The sequence below is a fragment of the Geotrypetes seraphini genome, chromosome 1 (assembly GCF_902459505.1).
Source record: "Geotrypetes seraphini chromosome 1, aGeoSer1.1, whole genome shotgun sequence".
Lineage (NCBI taxonomy): Eukaryota > Metazoa > Chordata > Amphibia > Gymnophiona > Dermophiidae > Geotrypetes > Geotrypetes seraphini.
This window is the reverse complement of record NC_047084.1, coordinates 10,006,350-10,030,806: the sequence shown is the minus strand read 5'-3', so window position 1 is coordinate 10,030,806 and position 24,457 is coordinate 10,006,350. Positions and strand designations below refer to the sequence as shown.

Genomic DNA, 24,457 nt, shown 5'->3' with positions numbered 1-24,457 from the left:
AGATGTTAAATTCATTTCAACATTTTTACAGTTCACTATATACTGTTCTCTTGTTGCCAGTGGAACTGAGTCACTTGGAATCTTCAAAGTGTCCACAAGATATCGTTTTGGAAAGTTAAAAAATCTTAGATTATGCCTTATGACTTGATTTTCCAAATACTTCAATCTACGTTGGGTATAGAGTTTCTCTTTAATTGAGGCAGTCTCACAACTTTCCAAAATCTGAATCTTAGTTTTTAAGAATTCTAAATCCGTAGCACAATGGTCAATAGCCTGAGCCTGAGCAGTGACTGCTTCTGAAAAAACTGTTATGTCTTTAGTACGATCATTAACTTCCTTCTTTAGAGAGGAGTCATGTCTTACACAGTGTCCCAAAGGGCTAGATTCACTAACCCCCCCCTTACCTTTCCGATCCGGTTCCGATCCGTGGCCGAGTCTTGCCGGGCGACCGATACACTAAAGGCTTCCCATGCAAATTACCTGATCGGACACATGCCCACAAGCAATCCCATGGATCGCTGAAGACTGATCACAATGCATGCGCAAACCACCATTGTTGGCTGTAGATGTGATCCGCGCTTGTGCTTGCTCTCAAGTTTCAAGTTTAATCGTTCTTGATAAATCGCCTATTTAGATTACTAGGCGATGTACAATAATAATAACATTAATTAATAAAAATAAAACAGATAAATGTTAGTGTTACAAACCAAACAAAAATTTGTGGTTAGTTAAAATTTAACAAACTAAACAGACTAGTGTAGACAAGACTTTACAGTAAACTTGTGGGTAACTTACACGACATGTGAGGTTAACATGGGGAATAGTTACAATTTTGATAGAAGAGAAGAAAGAACATAAAGGGTAAGCACAAAAAAAAAGGGTTAATCTTCGCTATTTGTGAAATTTAAAATTGTAGTTAAAAAATCATTAAGTTTTTAGCAGTCATGAGATCCATACGCGTCTTTAAAAAGAAAAGTTTTTAATGTTTTTTTAAACAGTGTTAAATCTTTTAGTTCTCTGATGTATTGTGGTAAAAGATTCCAAGAATGTGGTGCCATAACTGAGAACATGTCTCCTGCACAAGTGAGGTCAAAACAAAGGGGTGGCATAGAAGGTTGCAGCTCCCGAAAGGAATCAATGCTTTGCAGTTAGACTACGGAACAGAACACCTAGCCCCAAGATCAGACTGGCGAACAGACTGGAACAAAAATGACAATGCTGTAGTGCAGCCCTGCTTTTAACCCATGGGTTAAAACCACAGGTTAAAAACATGGGCTCGCAGAGAGGCAGGGCGGCAGAGAGCAGAGTGGCAGAGAGCAGGGCACTTTTTGCCTCAGCCCTAGTGATCACATTTGTTTAGCTGTGTATGGCTTCTGAAACTCATTGCATTTTTCCCGGGCACAGAATGAGTACAGGGAGTCAGGAAGCATTGATCTGAGGCTTGCAGGGCTGGGATTTCAGGGTGGCAGAGAGCAGGACAATCAGCAAGGACGTGAGTGACTGCCCAGTCAGTGTGCCTGAATTTGTTTAGTGAATCGAGCCCCTTCCTACTTTGCATGCCATTTCCCCTCATTTGCATGCACAGATTAGATCGGGTGCGGATCGGATCTGGAGGATGTTAATGAATTGGGTAGGGGTCGCAAACCGATCAGGACACGATCAGTAAGCTTAGTGAATCTATCCCAAAGTGTTTCTAATGCAACTACGGCAAGTCTGTCTGTAACTTCCTCAGCTGAAACAAAGAAAACCAGTCTCTGAGCTTTGACCAAATCACTCACTCTTCTCTCTAAGAGCATTCTCACAGCTGCTTGTCTCCTTCAGTCCTTCTGACTCAGAGAATTTTCAGAAAGCAAAATGCCCCAATAGCTTCAGGGAGCTGCTTTGAAATCTGAGCAGCTCCAATATCACTTGGCTCTGCCCCTGCACTGCTTCCTGGTTGAGGCGGAATCATTCATTCAACAGGGCTTAGAGAAGCCCTATCTATGTTGCTGCCCAATGAGATTTCCATGGCAGCCTGGGACAAAGGAGGAAGGGGGGGGGGCAATCCAAAGCAGCAGAAGCCCAAATTCCCTGTAAAGTAGTTTGCCTCATCGCTGGAGTAGAAAAGGAGAGACCAATAAGGCTTCAACAAATACAGGAGATAAGAGCCCCTGCAAAATACACTCTCCTATAGCAACACTATCTTGGATCCCAAGCTGCTGCAGCATCATTCACAAGATACTGGTTAATTTTTCAGCTCATTTTAGAACTTTCTCCTCAGTTTTCAGACATTTTTCCCCTCTTTTGCGGAGCCCAATAACAAAGGCCAATGTGATAAATGCTCCAGCGCCCATAAGGATTGAATGGGCATTGGAACATTTGCCACACAGCTTTGTAAAAGAGGCCCTTTGTCAGTTCATTTCACAAATTTGTTTTAATAAAAATGCTTTAATGTACACTAGAACTTTGTAAAGTGCATTAATCCTCGTAACTTGCTGTGCCTTCAATAGATTTAGCTTGCACTAAAATTTTAAGGCTCTAATGAATGTGCAGCTTTACTAGAAATGTACATTCAGTATTCATCCAAACAACAGTAGTCTTAAATGTATGGCAATTAACATTTAAATATTATAGTTTTAAATGTATAACAATTAATATTAACATCTGTTTGTCTACTATTGCATGCTCTTCAGGTGCACATGTTATCAGTTCCAGAAACCAGCAACATAAAGCATTTTACTGCAGACAACAAAGAATATTTGGTCATAACAAGTCAGTCAAAAAATTCAGACAATTTGCAGGTTAGAATTTCATATACTTTGATCTATTATTTTTGTTATATATGTATATAGATCAGTGGTCTCAAACTCGCAGCCTGGGGGCCACATGGGGCCTGCCAGGTACTGTTTTGAGGCCCTCGGTGTGTTTATCCTAATCACAAAAGTAAAATAAAAATTTCTTGATCATATGTCTCTTTAGCAATAAATGACAATATTATTATTAAGACTTAGCCAAAAGGAAAGATTTATAAAGCTACAGCCTCAGCATCCTGGGATTGTGGGTTCAAACCCACGCTGCTCCTTGTGATCCTGGGCAAGTCACTTAATCCCTCCATTGCCCCAGGTACATTAGATAGATTGTGAGCCCACCAGGACAGCCAGGGAAAAATGCTTGAGTACCTGAATAAATTCATGTAAACCGTTCTGAGCTCCCCTGGGAGAATGGTATAGAAATGGAATAAATTAACTATAAAGAGTTTTACCTCATGCAAAATTGTAATTTCTTTAAGACATTAGCTATTTTTTCTGAGGCCCTCCAAGTAGCTACAAATCCAAAATGTGGCCCTGCAAAGGGTTTGAGTTTGAGACCACTGATATAGATGGATTATGCCACTGACTTATGTTAACATGCACAGAGAGGAATCCACCCTGTGATGTTTCATGGCAGAATACAGGAGTGGTTTGCCATTGCCTTCTCTTGTACAGTGTGTGGCTTGTGTATATTACTGCTACACACCATTGGGCACCTCAGCCTATAGCACCTGGTGTTTCCAGGTTGTTTCCCATCTAGATACTAGCCTAGCCTTACCCTACTTAGCTTCTCATAGTAAGAGTAGGCCTACTCAGGGAAGCTAGGCCATAAATGTTATTGATTTATGCTCAAATTTATATATGGCTCAATTTAAAAACAGATTTCTTGTATGACATCCATTTAGTGAACAATTAGTCACTTGGAAGAGATATATTGATGCTATTTTCATTATATGGAAGGGTAGTGAGGAAAAACTTTTAAGATTTAATGAGTGGATTAACATGGATTAACATTGATCACCTTTACGGACACAATTTGATGAGGACCAGCCAGCACGGCAAAAGCAAGGGAAGATCTTGCTTGACGAACTTGCTGCACTTTTTCGAGGGTGCAAATAAGCAGATAGATAAGCGGCACCCCAGAGCTCTCAGTATCTGCTACTGAAATGTGCAGCTGGGTTTCTTCCCCGCTCGAAGACTGTGGGCTCTGAAAAGAGCAACGAGGAGGCTGGGCACTGGGGGTCCTTTGTGGGAGAGAGACCTGGAGAGGCAGCAAACAGTGGCAGAGTCCTCCTCGAGAGAACTGGAAGAGCCGCGCAGATAGGTCCGAGGCTGAGGCAGCAGTGGAGGTGTCGCTAATAGTAATTAATCTATAGAGGTTTTGGGATGTGGAACGAATCATCCGAGTTTCCATTACTTGCTATGGGGAAAGTTGCTTTGATATATGAGTGCTTTGGATTACGAGCATGCTTCTGGAATGAATTATGCTCGCAATCCAAGGTACCACTGTACATATATGGAAAAAATAAGTGGCAGCTTCCATGTTGAAGTGGTTCCATTTCTGCATATACACATCCAGTTTTACAAACCTAGATGTGTGAATGCCAGCCAATTAAGTAGAGAAGCTGCAATTTTTATTTTTATTTAATTATGGAAGCAGTCTACATATCTGATATACTTATAAAGCCATCAGATATTTTACTGTACATTTTATTGATTTCAGCATCCTGAAATTTTCAGCCAAGTAGTATTTATACTGTAAATTAATGATTAGCCTCCTATAACTGTGCTTTATTCCTTTTGTATCTGCCAATTCTGACACAATTTATAAATTGAAAATTCATGATATGCATGCATTGGGAGGAATAAGGGATTGGTTCAGCTTTCAATACCAATTTCTTTATTTATATCATCGCGATCATAAGATGAACATATGCATTTTGTATTTGTTCTTAGGTTTTCAGGTGGAGCAATGACAGTCTTACATTATGTCAAAAACTCCTCACATATGAGACTGCTGCAACAGTACTATTCAATCGAGGAGGTATTACCTACATGGCTGTGTCCCTGCTGACCACCAGACAAAACGCGATGTTGTATCAGTGGTCTGGCAATGACTTTAAAAATCCTCAGGAGATACCAATTAATGGAACAACTATGGTAGAGGTCTCAGTTTCTGGAGCTGGCATCTATTTAATCTTTGCTAAAGGTAGACTTCTGTAATAGAAGAAAATGAAAAGAGAATATAGCCAAGTTCATATAACATACTGGGAAAACATGAACATGTGTACACCACTTATGTCCAAATGATAAAAATAATGTCAGCATTTATCTTTTGTCATATATGGAAATGGTAAAAGGATTAGACATGAATTGAACTGTTCAAAATGAGGCAAGCTAGCTGGCTTGTAGTTCTGTTGTACTGTTTTGTTTCGCTTTGCTTTAAAAGTTAAATCTGTCCCTATGTCCATGTGGTAAAAGTATATTTTAAAATGTTGAGTATAGAGTGACATAATTACAGGTTATTAGAAAAGCTTGAGGAAAGGTGTTATTATGAACTCTGCACTTCAAAACTCATCATCATCTGTTGGCATGTGAACCAGTGCCATGTTCACGTTTAATTATTCATCTCAAGTATGCCTCAGATTAATCCAGTGCTTTTCTTCTCCTTTACAGAATCTAACAATTCAAATGAAGTTTTTCTCTGGGAGGCAGGGCAGTCTTTCTTCAGACATTTTCAGTCACTTTCTTTCGGGGCCGTAACTGGAATCCACTCATTCATACCTTCATCTGGATTAGGTAAGCCAACCAGTTCTATTGGATTTGATATTTATAGTATTGTCAGGAATTTATTTCCTGATGTGAATAAAGCCTAATAATATAGATGTCCTCTATCATGAATAATAAAATGATACTTTACAGCCAAGACAATTTAAAGGGAAGCAATCGCCCCACACTTTGGGCTAGAGCAGAGGACCTTGATATTTGGAGTGTACAAATACATTATAACAATATACTATATAATGAAGGCCAATGTGTTGGTCAAAAAATATTAATTGAAATAGGCTACTAATTAAATAAATATTTTACTTGACCAAAAAGGGATTGGACGAGTTCCTGAAGGGAAAGGGGATCCAGGGGTACAATTAGAGGGTTACTATACAGTACAAAATGCTCTTGAGTAATAGTCACTACAGGTCATTGACCTGGGGGGCCGCTGCGGGAGCAGACTGCTGGGCATGATGGACCTATGGTCTGACTCGGCAGAGGCAATGCTTATGTGCTTATTTCAGGCTAAGATGTTCTTTTACAAACTCAGATGGATAAATTTATTTACTTTGGTTTCTTTACTGGGGCACTGTTTTACTTGAATTCATTTTCAGTTGAAATAATTACCATAATTATATCTTATCCACTGGGGATCTTCTTGTGTATAGGAGGAGAAGGCAAACAGTAGCCTTACACAAGCATGATTATCAGGGACTTGGACTAGAATCATCAATTGAACAAGTAATTATGCTATGTAGCACAGTTTTTGTTTCTGGGCAGTAAGGCCCCGATTCTGCAAACTGTGACTAACTTTAGGCATGCTTTAGACGTCTTTGCTGCGCATGTCGCGCACAGCGTCACTTAGGCGTTGGATGCGCGTCTCCAATAATAAAATTTTTTCTCTTCTAGACGCAAGGTAGACGTCCATACATTGTATTTAGTTATATGTAAAAATGTGTTTTTTTTTCTGATTCTTTTTCATTTTTTCAGGATTGTAAGCTTTAACATAATGAAAACACAGTATACCATCTTTAAAAGAATATTTATAATATATTATTTTTAGTGGGAGTTGAACTTGGAACATCAGTGTGAATCTTAAGAATGGTTGAATAAATGTGACATGCTTACACGCTAACCTTCATTCTAATCCGATGTGCTAGACAATGAGCCATACAATAATAGCAATTCTGGTTTTATTATACTGTTCCGTATAGGCGTCGTTATGGCAGTTAATTCTGCTGGGATAGATGCCAGGAGACAACACAAGGTGGATCTCACTGCCCTGTCATATTCTTTTTCTTCATTATTTCAGGATTGTAAGCTTTAACATAATAAAAACAAAAAAAAAAGTAACACACTATGCCATCTTTAAAAGGATATTTACAATATTTTATTTTCAGGGAGAGGTACTGACTGGGAGTTGAACTGGGAACATCAGTGTAGAAGGGTTTAACTTTAACCTATGTGCTACATGGGAAGCTGCATAGTAATTGTAAAATTAGCTCCTCAAGCAGTATAAAGAATAGCTGTTTGAGCGTTGTTTGGGCTTTAGATAGACATGGTTTGAGCTTCAGAAAGACGTTAGTCAGATAGATGCTATTTAGGCAGCCCTGTTGGACACCCCTTGAGCTTTGTTTGGGCATCAGAGAGACGTTTCTCTGAATGGGATTTAGGCAGATTTTGGACGTTTCCAAAGTGATCTTCTAAATACAGTTCAGGGATTTTATTCTGTGATTCAGCCACCACATGAACAGGACACATCCATATAAGCATATTGAATTTAAAACTTACTCATTTCTTGGCTAAAGAAGCAATGTTATTAGTTAATTACAGCACATGAAAATCACAGCTTTAGGTTTCTTACTCCAAATAACACTTTCTTTCTCACTAAACATTGCTCCAATAAACATTGCTTCAATCAGCTCATTCTTCAAAGCAAAGAAAGCCCATAACTTCATTTGGCAAAGCTTAAAAACAGAATAAAACACATAACAGACCTGAATGTGGCTTCTAGTTCATTGCAAATGGAGGTATGCAGTTGCACAATGCTGACTTCATTGCGAGATCATCAAGGTGCACCTGCAAGTTACAATGCCACCATTAAAAGATAGGCTAGGAGTTGAACTCACAACCTCTGCAAGATCAGCACAGAGCTTTTACACATTGAGCTACACCACCTTCTGCTCCAGGTTCTCTGACTCCCCTGTCATATCATAGCTTAGTGATCTGCTAAGGGATCTGCTTAGCTATCATATCACAGCTAGCTGAGATAAAAGACTGTTAGCTCAATGGTTTAAAGCACTGCTTTCATTGTCCCAAAAGTATAGTTGAATAAATGTGACATGGAGTCAAATGCAGCTGTTTATATCAATTGCAAACTCAACTTTTGGAATTTCTTGCTTCTAGTATTGCTAATATTGTGCTGTTTGAGATGAAAATTATATTTGATTGGTCTATAGCTTGTAATTTTTATTAAAATGAGTATTGGGTCAGCTGAAGTTTATGAGGAAGTTGAACCCCCACCAGGCTCACACGCTAACCTTCATTCTAACCGCTGTGCTAGACAATGAGCCATAAAATAATAACAATTCAGGTTTTATTATACTGTTCCGTATAGGTGTCATTATGGCTATAGCGATGGCGCCATAGCAGAGCGCTAGAAGCATGCTGTAATGGCTGCAGTTAAGCATATCCTAAGCTGTCAGGGTAGGAAACTTCTCCCCTGACTGAAAGAACCATTTTTGTCTCACCAAGTTAAGGCACCTTGTTGCACCTTGTTCATCCTCTCCAGCTCTCATATAATGCCATTTTCTCAAATATTGCAGGCATGCCCCCCCCCCACGAAACATAACACAGCTACCTGTTTGCCACCCCCTAAGGGCACCTCACTTCTCTCCTTTGCCGCCTGGGCTTCATGGAACACTAGATAAGACAAAGGTCAATGGGACGAAGTAGCTGAATTTAAAGTGGTGCTTATTAAGGAAACACTAATGCCCAGATGCTACTCAATGATGTTGTCCTCATATCACACAGTGTTAGGGTTATCATACTATTGTATCTGAATGGGCCCTGGCCTTCCTTTTATAAATAAGCACAAGGTCAAAAATGGTTTAAGATTTTTATTGTAGAATGTCATGTAACTTCCTAGACACTCCAATCTAGAATCATTGCACAGTCCAGGAAAGCAGCATGCAAGTGTAACATCATGCAACTGCAGTTTGATGAAATGGATGACAGGTTTGCAGAATAAGCCACGCCTAGGTCCAACTGTGGTTGAATTGTTAAGGTCCCTTAATCTTCTTCTGGTAGGAGAAGGTAGGTTGTAGGAAAAGGAAGATGGATTGAGACAAATTAAGAGTATATTGGTGAGTTTTAGGCTCTCTTTTACAAAGGTGCGCTAAATCAACGCATGTGCTAACTGCTACCGTGTCCATAGGATAACATGCACACATTAACATTTAGAACGCGCTAAACATGTTGCCCTTTAGGGTGCCCTTAGCATGTGCTATATGTTAACGCATGTATGTTATCCTATGGACGTGTTAGCAGTTAGCGCATGCGTTGATTTAACGCACCTTTGTAAAAAGCCTTAAACTCACCAATATGCTGTTCTCTTAGAAAATCATCAAGAAGTACACCCTTGTGAAGGAAAAAAAAGTGTGAAACATGTTAGAATTGTGACAATGTATTTAATTCATCACAAGGGCTATTCAGGGAAGAGGTATAGTTATTACAGTGCAGATAGTAGGCAGTCAAGTAAAGGTTACTAGCGTAAGCAAGCTAAGGTTGCAATACATCCTTCTCACCTATTCTTTCTGTTTTGGTATTTGAGCTGCTGGCAATAACTCTTTGCCCATGTGCAAGCTGGTGTGCTGAACCCAGTTTTAACATTCCCACTCTGGCCTCTGGGAAACACAAGGGGAGTTATTAGCCACTCCGGGGACCTGAAATCAGGAGAAAAGGGGGAAAATGTTAGAAAGACATCTGAGGCAAAAGTATAAAGTAGAAGTTGAGGGAGAATATATCACAGCACAGTCTGAAAATAACACCTAGAATGAACAGAAGCACAAACACTGTTGGACTCCTAAAAAGAAGAGGCAGCTGCATCTTAATCCTTTGTATAATAACAATTACCATCAAAACTGATTAGTCTTTTGAGCTGCCTCTATATGACTCTAAAAAGAATTACCTTTAGCTCTATGAGTAAAAAGCACTGCTTCCATCTTCCCAACATCATAGGTTCCACTCTCGGGTATGGTTAACACTTATTCATGTAACTTGCATATCCATTTTCCTGGCACCAAAGTTTAAAACAGCATGGGTGTTTTTTCAGCAAACACACCTGGAACCAATTTTTATCATCACTATTTCACAGACCTGCTAATGGCCCTTTGGAATGGAGAGAGTTGTGGCAGATATCAGGGGGACAAAAAGTTAAAGGAGAATCGCCATAAGCAATAACACAGAATGGGAGTCCAAAAGAAGAAATCAGTTCTGCCTGAGCTTTTTTGCAAAAAGACACCTAAGTAGCTAGCAATATATCATTCTCAGCTGGATATGGTATATGAGCTGCTAGCAAGGAATTCCTTGCATAGGTGCAGCATATTCACCTGGAAAGATGAAAAATGTTAGATAGACATCAATTGCAAATTACTATAGCTGCTTATGGTTCTGTGAAATGGAGAGAGTTGTGGCAGATAGAGGAAATAAAAAGTTAAAAGATAATCAGGAAAGCAAAGTCTCAGAAATCAGCATAAGCAATAACACAGAATGGGAGTCCTAAAAGAGAAAACTCTGCTCTTTTGGACCTTCTTATACTAAGCATGCCTAAGTAGCGTCTGATGTCATAGGCACCATTAGGACTTCCCGCCGGAAACCTTCAAACTGATTGGTCGTGCTTTGGGTGTGGTTTGGGCAAACACACTTGTATTGACTTTTAATCATTTCCTTCAATTCTCAAAGCTTTGACAAGAAGCAATTTGTCATCTGCTTAGTCTGTAGAGGCTGCTGTTGCCAAATTCTAAAATGAATTCCCTCTGTAGCTCTGTGCTTCAAAGCACTGCTTTTTATCTTCCAAACATCAAGGGTTCAAGTCTTGAGTACGGTTAGCAAAAATGTAATATTCATTTTTCTACCAGAATACCTTCAAACTGTTTGGGCGTTCTGTGGCCATTCCTTTGCTTAAACATATTTGGGTTGAGCTTTAAAATGATCTGCAGCAATTCTCAGATGTCTAAAGAAACCTGTTCTCTCATCCTAAACCCCCTCCCCCACACCAACACACACTCCTCAGGCATGAAACCACACCCTAATTCTAAAGCCATGCTAAATTTACCAATATTAATGTCTCTAGGATACATCTCAAAACATGTGCCTTCCTTCAACACTTGTCCAAGCCCTCTGAAGTTTTAGTAACCTCTTATACCTGTTGCCCTGTGCTCATATTGCATAAAAATAAATACATTCCTACCACAATGGCTTATAGTTGAGAACAAATGAATGTATCTCGTCGGTTTTCACGAGAGAAGACACATCTAACATACCGGATTCAGAGGAGCTCATAAGTGGGGAACAGGCTGAAAAATTGGAACACATAGAGGTAAGTAAGGAGGATGTCCTCAAACAGATAGACAGGTTAAAATGCGGCAAATCGCCGGGCCCAGACGGGATCCACCCAAGGGTTCTGAAGGAACTAAAACAAGAAATAGCGGGCACAATCCAGCATGTTTGCAACCTATCCTTGAAAACTGGTGAGGTACCAGAGGACTGGAAACTGGCGAATGTCACACCTATCTTCAAGAAGGGATCGAGGGGTGACCCCGGGAACTATAGGCCGGTGAGCCTGACTTCAATTATAGGGAAGATGGTGGAAGCTATGATCAAGGATGGTATTTGCGAGCACATCGAGAGAAATGGCCTACTGAGAACAAGCCAGCACGGATTCTGTAAGGGAAGGTCATGCTTAACGAACCTTTTGTACTTCTTTGAGGGAATAAGCAGTCGGATGGACAATGGGGAACCCATAGACATCATTTACCTCGATTTTCAAAAGGCTTTCGACAAGGTGCCACATGAAAGGCTGCTTAGGAAGCTGTGGAACCACGGGGTGGGAGGGGATGTGCACAGATGGATCGAGCACTGGTTGTCGGGTAGACTGCAGAGGGTCGAAGTAAAGGGACAATACTCTGACTGGCGGGGAGTCACGAGCGGTGCCACAGGGATCGGTGCTGGGGCCGTTACTCTTCAATATATTTATCAATGACCTGGAAAAGGAGGCAAAGTGCGAGGTTATAAAATTTGCAGACGATACCAAACTGTGCGGCAGAGTTAGATCCAGGGAGGAGTGTGAGGACCTGCCAAGGGACCTGGACAAGCTGGAAGACTGGGCAAACAAATGGCAAATGCGCTTTAACGTGGAAAAATGCAAGGTCATGCATATAGGGAAAAAGAACCCGTTGTTCAACTACAAATTGGGGGGGAGATTGCTGGGAGACAGCAGTCTAGAGAGAGACTTGGGTGTGCTGGTGGATGCATCAATGAAGCCATCTGCGCAGTGCGCAGCAGCCTCGAAAAAAGCCAACAGGATGCTGGGCATCATAAAGAGGGGCATAACAACCAGGACGCGGGAAGTCATCATGCCATTGTATCGAGCGATGGTGCGTCCACATCTGGAATACTGCGTTCAATATTGGTCGCCGTACCTCAAGAAGGACATGGCAGTACTTGAGAGAGTCCAAAAAAGAGCAACGAAACTGGTAAGAGGGCTGGAACACTGCCCATACGCCGAGAGGTTGGATAGGCTGGGGCTCTTCTCTCTGGAAAAAAGGAGGCTCAGGGGAGATATGATAGAGACCTTCAGGATCATGAGGGGCATAGAGAGGGTGGATAGGGACAGATTCTTCAGGCTGAAAGGGAAAACAGGTACGAGGGGGCATTCGGAGAAACTGAAGGGAGATAGGTTCAAAACAAAGGCAAGGAAGTTTTTTTTTCACCCAAAGGGTCGTGGACACCTGGAATGCGCTACCGGAGGAAGTGATCAGGCAGAGTACGGTACAGGGATTCAAACAGGGATTGGACGGATTCCTTAGGGATAAAGGGATCGTGGGATACTGAGAGAGGTGCTGGGATGTAACAAAGGTATAGAAAGCTAACCAGGAAATAAGTATAGAAACCCAACCAGGACGTGCATGTGCAAGACCGGAGGGTTAGGACTTCGATGAGAAGATAGGACTCAATGGGAAACCAAGGTGGCAAGGGGGCCCCTTCTAGTGATTCAGACAGGTCGTGACCTGTTAGGGCCGCCGCGGGAGCGGACTGCTGGGCTGGATGGACCTACGGTCTGACCCGGCGGAGGCACTGCTTATGTTCTTATGTTCTTATCTGCTGCACAATGTTGACCTTATTGTGAGATCATCAAGATGCACCTAGATGGCAGATTGTCACCCAAAAATTGAACATGTTTTGGGATATCCAAACATCGTTTGGATTTGACCTTCAGAGGATGGAAGAGGTGCCATTAACTGTTGAGCCAAAGCCACTTCCTTTGAGTTAGGTTTTTCTTACCATGAGAGCTTAGGATATCCTAGCCATGGCAAGATCAAAATAAGTTTGCCTGCAAACTGCGTAGTGCTGATGAAAAACAGCAAAGTCCACTATGTATACTCCTATGAGAGCTAATAGGAAGTTGTTAGGAATCTGTTAAAATGAGTGGAATTTGAACTGGTGAACTTGAGAAGATGGATAAGGTGCCTTAACTTGGTGAGCCACAAATGGCTTCTTTCTATCAGGGGAGAAGTTTCCTACCATGACAGCTTAGGATGTCCTAGCCATGTGAAGGTGAAAATAAATGTGCCTGCAAAAGGAAATGTGCTAATGAAAAATGGCAAAGTCCACCATCTAGATTCTCTTATGAGAGCTAATCGGAAGCTGTTAAAATTAATGAAAGTGGGATTTGAACCAGTGAGCTGGAGAGGATAGAGGAGGTACATTACCGTGGTGAGCTAGAAATGCTTTCTTTGTGGTGACTGTGATATCATTCCTAAGCAGATAATACATAGGCAGTTCAGTAAGCTAGGATATGACAGGGCAGTGAAGTCAAGCTGATGTACCTCAATGTGTTAAAATCCTGTGCAGATCTTGCAGAGGTTGTGAGTTCAACACCTAGCACATCTTTTAATTGAGCATTCAACCTTGCAGGTGCACCTTGATGATCTCACAATGATCTCACAATGCACCTTGATGATCTCACAATGCACCGAGGAGGGTCCTAAAGCCCTGATTGACACAGGCACCTCCAATTGGAGGGGATTATGGCACCTGGGCCAACTGGAGTCTTAGTCCTCCTTTTCAGTGCATTCTGGGATGCACTGGGAGTGGCCTATGACTCTGATTGGCCAGATACTTAAAGCCATTCCCATGGGATGCACCGGGAAGGGGAAGGCCCACCATTCTGAAGAGGTGGGCCTACTGGTCAGAGGGAGTAGACATCCCCATTTTGGTGCCTTGCATCCATTAGAATGTGTTTCTGCAGCAAAAACTGGGTGCGGAATTAGTGCCAAATTTTAGGTGCCATTTATAGAATCCCCTAGAAAATGTGGAAAAGTGAGGTAATGCAGAGGAAAGGGTTCTTTATGCTGAGAGTGCTTAAGTCATCTTCTTAGACAGTTCTGGTTAAGTTATCTAAAATCATAATACTAAGATGCCCTCCCCTCACTTCGAGAATGATGCATCTCTTTAATATGGCAGAAGAAGGGGGCAGAAATTTATTTGAAGACATTCACAATATAGTTATGAAAAAGAAAAACTTCTTATTTGAATATGCTGAATGTTGGCTGGGACTTCCCTGTGTGGTCATGTCTAGAAATAGGAAGATCTTAGATTCTATATGGGGAGAACTGTTCCATAATTGGTAGTGGAAGCCCAGCACTGCTCTCTGTGACCCTGGGCAAGCCACCCAGTCCTCCATTGCCTCAGGTATGCCAATCAAATTGTGAGCCCACAAAGACAAATAGGGAAAAAATGTTCAAGTACCTAGCTGTAAAAACCACTTAGACAGCTTCCATTCATAGGCAGTATAAAAAAAGAATAAATAAACTTGGAAACTTGGAAGGGATGAGGCTAAATATATCTTTTTGTCCTTCTTTTCCCTTGATGTGAGCTTAAGATTGATGTTGACTATGTTTAAGTATTTTTACTTGCTGTATTTCAGTGATGAAGGTATATTTCTTTTGCATCTTCTTCTGATTACTGGAAATATAGATTTCATAAAAGCATATATATCTTTTCTTTTCCCCTTTTTCTAAATTAAATCAATGTCAGTTCATATTCTACTTGGCGGTAAAAATGCATCTGCATTATACTCATGGAACTCAGCAATGAACCAATTTTCTCTGCTTCTGGAGGCCCCTCCTGCAAATCATCTTGCTGCTTCTGTTGTAAGGTCACTGAATGCAACCAAGAGTTTGATTGTTCTTTCTGGAGAGGCCAGTGCACAGATATATGAACTTACTGCTGTGTCCAACCATTCTGACTTCATACCCAGGTAGATTCACATCTGGTTCCAGTATTCCCTGAATTACACCTTTCTTTGATTTTGTTCTTTGAGGTTCTTTTAAACCTCTGATGCGCAAGCATCTCTTAAGTATTTATCATTCTCGTTTGTTTACAAAACCACTTTTTAAACTATATGACTGTGAACACAAGACATTGAGATGGTAATTTTATAAAGTATTCTAGATTTGGAAAAATGGCTATTAGAAAATTGTACAAACATATATACGGGAAGCAGGATGTCCCTGCAGCTGGATCGTCCTGAGAGGAAGGTTTGAGCCTTGTGACTCTCTTCTCTTTTCTTTCTTTTCTGCTTGGGAAGCCTGCTCTGTTCAGCGAGCCTACACTCTTATGACTCTGCATTTGTTCTCTTTTTGGTATAGTTTTGGTGAGGGGTGCCGAGCACCTTTTTCTCTTCTTCTTTGTTCTTTGTATTACTGACATAGTATGTGATGTTGATGATGGCTATTGTATTTTTTCACTGTTGTTCTGTTTGTATATAACTTCATTGTGTCATGCCTGTTTCTCTTGTTGACTCTTTAATAAAAATGATGTTAAAAAAACAAACAAACGTAGGTTCCTGTGGAGCTTAGTTTAGGCGATATCTGAAACATAGCAAGTCTTTGCTAACAGAAGCCCTAAATGTGCACAGGGACATGCAATAAGGCCCAGATTATGTAAATGATGCCTAAACATAGGCACCTAGAATTGGCATGTCTAGCCGATCTAGTTGCCTAACTTAATTAATTAAAAGGCTAAACTGGTGCCAATAATAAACAGTTATCACATAATTGCACTTAATTGGATGGTAGACACCTACCTCTTTGAGGCAGACACCTAGTCCAAGACATCTACAAGAAAACAGGCGTGGTTAGGGGATAGATCATGGGTGTGTTTTTCATGTAGGCACCTGTTTTGGACTTAGGCACACTCATTTAGGCCAAGAAAACCCTGGCATAAATAGGGTGCACCTAAGGTTAGGACGCCTATTGACACCTAAGCCCAATTTAGGTATGATTCTATAAAGTGTGCCTAACTTTAATAGAATCCTGAGTGGTGTAGAACAGGTACGAGTGGATCGGATTATTATTTTTTTTTTTACTGCATTAAGATTTACAAAGACAAGGGGACACTCAATGAAGTTACAGAGTAATACTTTAAAATATTTTTCACTTAGAGAATAGTTAAGCTCTAGAACGCATTGCCAGAGAATGTGGTAAGAGCAATTGATGTAGCTGGTTTAAAAAAAAAGGTTTGGACAATTTCCTGGAGGAAAAGTCCATAGTCTGTTGTTGAAACAGACATGGGGGAAGCCACTGCTTGCCCTGCATCAGTATCATGGAATGCTGCTACTATTTGGGTTTATGTCAGATACTTGTGACTTGGATTGGCTTCTGTGAAGACGGGATACTTGGTTAGATGTCTGACCCAGTAGAGCTATTCTTATGTTTTTATGTTCTTAAGCGCCACATTACTCGTCGCCTAAGTTTTAGACACCATTTATAGAATCAGGGCCTAAGAGCCTATTCTACAATGGCTTCTGGACAACTAGATTTTGCTGTAGAAAACCAGTGTAATACTTCCCTTCACCCCTAGATCTCTCTACCAAATGCAAGGTATCCAGAGAACCTAGATGTTCCCTTTTTCTACTGAGGTCTGAGCATTTACATCTTTTAGAGCAGTAGGGGAGGGAATAGTCTTAAGTCTTAAGTAAAATCTTGAGACCACATGAACAATATTGCTTTAGAATATCAACAGGAGAAATTTTCATACTTTTAGTAAAGTTCACCAATTCTGTTTTCAGATATTTAGGTTGATTATTCAAACTTTATGATGTACATATGCTGAATAAAGGCCTATCCTGAGCTCTTAACCATTCCCTAGAGGTAGTGACTGATATAAATCTACTATAGTTTAAGCCATTTCTAATGGATTATTCTCCAATTAACCTCTCTGCTTCTGACTTCTCAATACATGATGGGGAATGGAAGGAGTGAGACTACAAAAACCATAAGAAAATATAGTGTTATAAGAAGAGACCACCTTTCTCAACTGATTCTAGATGAGAGAAGAAATAAGACAGGCAAAAGGGCTTTGAAGCAAAAGAGAGAAGTCATTTGCATGGAAGTTAAATTTTACAATAGGGAGGGTTGTGGAAGAATACAAGATAAAATCAATGAGAAAAGAAAAGGGGGACTTAGTGGTTGATTTATGAATCTACGCAGAAGTAGTTGGGTGAATAGGTGAGGGGAGGAGAGCTTAAAAAATAGGAGAGAGATTAAGATAGAAAAAGGAGTTGAAACCTACAGAAATGAGAGAGTAGGAGTCCAAAACAACCAGCTTGGCTAACTGGTCAAGGTATATAGGATAAATGGTGACCTGCATGTCAGAAGGCAGAAAATGAAATGGAACAATCATTTGTTATTTGTTTCAAGTCTTATAATGTTTCATATTTAGTTTTTTAGGTTTTCAAAACCACTTGCCCATTTGACTGTTTTATTTCTCCTTTCAACTAGATTCTGCTGATAAAGGTGGCATTAAACCCAGAAATTCAATGCCAGTCATGTCAAGGCACCAGCATTGAATTTCCAGATTTCTAGAGCCAGCTAATGCATAGCTGGTTAAGTTCCGTATTCAGCATTTAACTGGCTATAGGTTGCCACATAAGATTATGACTGACTGATATGCAATCCTGTTTATGTGGTTAGCTGGCCAGTAAAGTGCTGAATATTGGCACCAACTTCGCCCTCAGAATGCCTCAAAAATAGCTGGTTTTCAGTTTAGCGCTAATCAGTTATTTTCAGAGGCACTAACCAGTTAATTGTCCCTGAAAATTAGCAGTAAGTCTCAAACAGGTGATTTAACTAGCAGGAGACTTTTCTGGCTGGTTAAATCACTTTAAATATCGACCCTGTGTTGTTTGAATATGTGATGGGGTATGGTAAAATAAACTATCTTGTTATTAGGATAATATAATCTAAAAACCTGCAAATAAAATAAAATGATGTATTATAACCATTTTAATTTTGCTTGTAATAACTAGTTCAGGTGAACTGAAATTTGAACCTGGAGACCGTGAAGCTGTGTTAGCCATCAATATTCTTGATGATTTAATCCCAGAGGAAGAAGAATCTTTCAGAGTAATGCTGAAAAATCCCAAAGGAGGGGCAGAAATTGGTGCTAATGGAAATGTCATAATAATTATCCCATCTAATGATGATCCTTATGGCGTTATTGCGTTTGCTCTGGTAAGAATTTGCAAAGGCATATTTTGCAAAATAATATCAGGGAAAATCATTACAAATAATGATTTGGCTTACGAGGTTGCTTTATGGAGGGGGTATTTTTCTCAAATCTTTTTCAGTAATAGTTCAAAGCAAGTTACAGTATAGGGTCAATATTCAGCTCATATCAGTAAGGGGGTAATAAGCTGGAGTGAAGGTGTGGCCTAGGGGTTAGGACTGCTACCTAGGCACCCTGAGGTTGTGAGTTTGATCCCAGCCTGCTCCTTGTGACTCTGGACAAATCACTTAGGCCCTCTTTTACTAAGCTGCAGTATCTACTATGTCCCAGGGCACTAAGGCCCTGATTCTCCAAAAGTGCGTCCCGATTTTAGGCAGCTGTAGACGTCCTACAGCTGTCTAATCAGCCAATCGGGATGCACGTTTTTTTTAAAAAAATGCTCCCCAGGCAGGCCGCCCGGGAGAGGCGTCCTATTCAGAATCGGCCTATACTAAACGCCGATTCTGTAACCGGCGTCTTTAGAGAATCGGGTTAAATTAGACGCGGCCGCTATACTTATGGCAGCAAGGGATCTCCCTGCTGCAATATGTATAGCGGTCGCGGTTGTTGCGGCCGCCTGTCCCATCACCGACAGGAGAATGCCTAACTCCTCCTGTCGGAACCCCGAGCCCCCTCCCCCCCAAACTCGTAATTGCCGACAGGAGGATGCCCAACTCCTCCTGTCGGAACCCCGGACCCCCCACCTCCCAAACTCGTAATCGCCGACAGGAGGATGCCCAACTCCTCCTGTCGGAACCCCGGAACCCCCTCCCCCCCCCAAACTCGTAATCGCCGACAGGAGGATGCCCAACTCCTCCTGCCGGAAAGCCCAACGACCCCCCGCCCCAACTAATCTCCCTCCCCCAACTAACCTTTCAATGTTGGTCAGCTGGACGGGTCTTGCTGCCGTCCAGCCGATGGGTCTGCCTCGTGGAAATGAGACGGCACGCCCCTTCCCGGCCCATCCCCGCTAAATCTAGGCACCTTGGCCAATCAGGCCTTAGGATTAGTGGGGATGGGCGGACCCGCTATGCCTAAGGCCTGATTGGTCCAGGCTTCTACAGCCTGGGCCAATCAGGCCTTAGATTTAGCGGGGATGGGCCGGGAAGGGGCGTGCCGTCTCATTTCCACGAGGCAGACCCGTCGGCTGGACGGCAGCAAGACCCGTCCAGCTGACCAACATTGAAAGGTTAGTTGGGGGAGGGAGATTAGTTGGGGCGGGGGGTCGTTGGGCTTTCCGGCAGGAGGAGTTGGGCATCCTCCTGTTGGCGATTATGAGTTTGGGGGGGAGGGGGTTCCGGGGTTCCGACAGGAGGAGTTGGGCATCCTCCTGTTGGCGATTACGAGTTTGGGGAGGGAAGGGGTTCCGGGGTTCCGACAGGAGGAGTTGGGCATCCTCCTGTCGGCAATTACGAGTTTGGGGGGGAGGGGGTTCCGAGGTTCGGGGTTCCGACAGGAGGAGTTAGGCATCCTCCTGTCGGTGATGGGACAGGCGGCCGCGGCCGCTATACTTTATTGCAGCAGGGAGATCCCTTGCCGCGATCAGTATAGCGGCCGCGTCTACTTACAATGTAGACCAGCATTTTGCTGGCCTACATTTTAAGCGTCTCTTCCTCTACTAGGGAGACGCGTAGGTCCGCCTAAGTTCACCTAAGGCCTGTAGGCGAGCTTAGGCATCTTGCGGGTCTCCCTAGGCTCCCGGAGGCGCCTTCAGGCCTGCCTGGGGAGCATTTTTTTTAAAAAAACGTGCATCCCGATTGGCTGATTAGACAGCTGTAGGACGTCTACAGCTGCCTAAAATCGGGACGCACTTTTGGAGAATTAGGGCCTAAATGCTCCAATGCTACTATGATGCTCATAAGAATTCTTTGAGCATCAGCGCTCCTGGCCCTGGTAGAAACCTCTATTGCAGTTTAGTTAAAGGGGGAGTTAATCCCTCCATTACCCCAGATACCACTGTTTACTACCTCCCCCCCCAAAAAAAAATACTTTTATCAAGCTACACTAATGGTTTTTAGGCTGGGCTGGCAAGGTAAGTGCTGTGACGCTCATAGGAATTCTATGAGCATTGGAGCATGTACCCTGCACCGGTCTGCGCAAAAATACTCTAGCGCAGCTTGATAAAAAGGGCCATTAGATTGGGAGCCTGCTGGGACAGAAAGGGAAAATACTTAAGAGTACCTTATTACTATTCAGTGTATTATAAATCACTTTGTGTGAATATCTTCATGAAAAATGTGATTAATGAATCCCAATAAATAAATTCTGGCTGTGGGCTGAAGTAAACCTAGTTATTTATTTATTTATTTATTTATTTTGATTTCTATCCCGTTCTCCCAGAAGCTCAGAACGGGTTACAAGAAAACATTCAGAATCGTTTGAAAAGAGACTAGTCATGACGACAAATAGGTTACAGTAGACAATAATAGAGCTTAATCTAGAGACCAGACTGGTCATAGTGAAGCGTACTAGGAGAAGTATATTGAGGAGGCAGTTTTTAATGGCCCAATTGGCGGAAGAGGAAAGTCTTTACTGCTCTGCGGAAGGTCATTAGTGAGTCTAGCGACTTGATCTGTGTGGGTAGTTGGTTCCATAGCTGAGGTAGGAAATGGCTGTAGGATCTTTTGTATGCTGTACTCATTCGGAGGGATCTCCCTACGGGAATGCCGAGTCTTTGTTCTGTTTTGGAGCAGAGGGGACAGTTAGGGGTGTATAGGCGTAGCTTGGATGCTATATAGGCTGGGGTTTTTTGGGTAGAATCTCTTGTGTGTCATGACAATGATGATGGGGCATGCATAGCTCCTGGCACTGAATATCCGGGAATGATTGCTGATCTGAAAATTAACCAGGCACTAGTCAAAATTCAGACTGGTATCTGGTTAACTCACCAGATAAAGTTTGGACAGCTATTTTGCTGTCTGTAGTTATTTAACTGGTTAGAGGACCAAAAATCACTGCTCATTGGCTAAGTATTCACTCTGCCATAGTTCTGTTCCCGGTCCACCCCTAACCTAGCTGGTTAGGGAATGGTTTGTTAGTGGTTATATTCAGTAGCATTAACTGGTTAATTGCCATTGCATATCTGATGCCAGCTTGCTCAACCAGGAAGATAAAAAAAAGATCAAAATGTCACACAAAAATGCAAAAGGCAAACAAAACCAAAGTGAAACAAAGGATCTGGATGATCAAATATGTATTCAGCAGAAGGTTTAAACAATCCCAAACGGAGTGTAGTGTGATTAAGGAGGGACCCAACATGGTCTGTGTTTTGACACTTTATGCCTTTCTCAGGATTTTGGCAATCTGAGCATTATTTAAATTCTTTTATCCCAAATGAATAAATTTTATGGGTATTTTTAAGAAGGACTCTTGAGGAAGGGGAAAAAGTGCCAAACCATGACCATATTGGGTCCCTCCTGGTTAAACTCTTTTGAATATTAACCCTTATATGTTTTTCCTTTCTAGAAGGGCTGTTAAACTAAGACCTTCTTTTACTAAGGTGCACTAATGTAATGTAATGTAATTTATTTCTTGTATACCGCTACATCCGTTAGGTTCTAAGCGGTTTTAAGAAAATATACATTTAAAATTAAAATAAGAAGTAAGAAAGATGCTTAATAAGTTCCCTTTCTGTCCCGAAGGCTCACAATCTAACTAAAGCACCTGAAGGTTGTTATAGAAGTGAAAAATTAAGAAGAAGATTAAGGTTTAAACATTTTAACTAGACAGCATTAATCTGAATAGTACTTTGGTAGTGTAAGAGAGGAGAAAAAAGGAATAGATGTAAAAGGGGAGAACCGTTGGACAATAGAATTTTGGAGAGAATTTAAATGAAGGAGATAGAACATAATAAAGGCTGAATTAAAAAACAATAGTTAAGGTTAAAGAAAATTCATAATATGATGAGAAAATAAAGTATAAATGAAAAATAGTGTCACTAATGCATGCGTATTAGTCTATGGACGCGTTAGCATTTAGCATGCACTAATTTGATTAGTGTGCACTGATCGGTTAGCATACCTTAGTAAAAAAGGGGGTAAGTTTTTACCTGAGGTAGTGGAGGGTAAAGTGACGTGCCTAAGATCAGCAGAAGCTGCAGTGGGATTTGAGTCTGGCTTTGCTGGTTCTTAGCCTGTTGCTTTAACTATTAGGCTATTTCTTCACTGCTTTGCATTGAAAATGATAGTACCTCTCCTTACCTGTGACTGCAGTAAAAGTGCATATGCTAATTGACAGCACACATCCTTTTATTAGTTTGAAAAAAGAAGAGAGCCATGAGTGGGCTTATGGTAAATTTCAAATGGCACGTATTATAAAATTATGAAATGAGTAAATATATTGATGCAATTCCTCCATGCTGTATGTGGTAAAATAATATTGTTTCTCATTGTCATATTTGATTTAGTGGCAGTCACAGAGACGTGGTTCACAGAGAGCCCTGACTGGGATGTATTTATAAATATATTTCTTATTCATGTCTTATTGTATATTATCTTTTTTAGGGTTCTTTATTGAAACAAGTTGAGGAAATGGATGAAGACAATTTAGTTACTTTTAGTATTGAACGTTTAAAAGGAACATATGGCCGCATTATGGTGGAGTGGATAGCCAATGGGAGTACAAGTGATGTGTTTCCTACCTCTGGACTGGTATGGCATGACAAAATAAATTATAAAATGTTTCCAAACGTAGTACAGGTTAAAATCCACCTCTATAGTTCTTTCTTTCTTATTTTTTGTTGAAAGAGGCTTGATTTACAGTTACTACTTCTTTTTTAAAGATGAGTTTGTTGACAATGTTGACTCCCAGCATAAGTGATGTACACTAGTCACCCTAGCCATTCTCCAGTTTTATGCTCCTCATAATTAATTTTTTATCCTTCTGCTCCTTTTCCTGGGATTGCAATAAATAAGGTTAATGATTGTTAACTCCCCCGAACCATCCTTTCCAGGTCATTTAACATAATAAGCATAAGAGCATAAGCAATGCCTCCGCTGGGTCAGACCTGAGGTCCATTGTGCCCAGCAGTCCGCTCGCGCGGCGGCCCAACAGGTGCAGGACCTGTGCAGTAATCTTCTATCTATACCCCTCTATCCCCTTTTCCAGCAGGAAATTGTCCAATCCTTTCTTAAACCCCAGTACCGTACTCTGCCCTATTACGTCATCTTGAAGCGCATTCCAGGTGTCCACCACACGTTGGGTAAAGAAGAACTTCCTAGCATTTGTTTTGAATCTGTCCCCTTTCAACTTTTCCAAATGCCCTCTTGTTCTTTTATTTTTTGAAAGTTTGAAGAATCTGTCCCTCTCTATTCTCTCTATGCCAGGGGTGTCCAATGTCGGTCCTCGAGGGCCGCAGTCCAGTCGGATTTTCAGGATTTCCCCAATGAATATTCATGAGGTCTATTTGCATGCACTGCTTTCATTGTATGCTAATAGATCTCATGCATATTCATTGGGGAAATCTTGAAAACCTGACTGGATTGCGGCCCTCGAGGACCGACATTGGACACCCCTGCTCTATGCCCTTCATGATCTTGTAATTCTCTATCATATCCCCTCTAAGTCTCCTCTTCTCCAGGGAAAAGAGACCCAGTTTCTCCAGTCTCTCAGCATATGAAAGGTTTTCCATCCCTTTTTTCAGACGTGTCGCTCTCCTCTGAACCTTCTCGAGTAACGCCATATCCTTCTTAAGGTACAGCGACCAATATTGGACGCAGTACTCCAGATGCGGACGCACCATCGCCCGATACAACAGCAGGATAACTTCTTTCGTTCTGGTTGTAATACCCTTCTTGATTATACCTAGCATTCTATTCGCTCTCTTAGCGGCCGCTGCGCACTGTGCCGTCGGCTTCATTGTCATGTCCACCATTACCCCCAAGTCCCTTTCTTGGGTACTCTCATTCAACAATATCCCTCCCATCGTATAGTTGTACCTCGGATTTCTGTTTTCCACATGCAATACTTTACATTTCTCAACGTTGAACATCTGCCATCTCGTTGCCCATTCCCCTAGTTTGTTCAAGTCCCTTTGCAATTCTTCGCAGTCCTCTTTAGTCCAAGCTCCA

The 24,457-nt window shown here is 41.5% G+C and overlaps 1 protein-coding gene across 1 annotated transcript in view; it reads left to right on the top strand.

Annotated features, from left to right (window-relative positions):
- ADGRV1 (adhesion G protein-coupled receptor V1) overlaps nucleotides 1-24,457 on the top strand; it is a 786,618-nt gene that overhangs the window by 275,054 nt on the left and 487,107 nt on the right. The window contains exons 48-53 of the mRNA XM_033919809.1: nucleotides 2,673-2,780; nucleotides 4,746-4,998; nucleotides 5,445-5,588; nucleotides 14,877-15,099; nucleotides 18,151-18,355; nucleotides 22,892-23,038. Coding sequence (XP_033775700.1) covers nucleotides 2,673-2,780; nucleotides 4,746-4,998; nucleotides 5,445-5,588; nucleotides 14,877-15,099; nucleotides 18,151-18,355; nucleotides 22,892-23,038 — 1,080 coding nt within the window. The remainder of the gene's footprint in view (nucleotides 1-2,672; nucleotides 2,781-4,745; nucleotides 4,999-5,444; nucleotides 5,589-14,876; nucleotides 15,100-18,150; nucleotides 18,356-22,891; nucleotides 23,039-24,457) is intronic.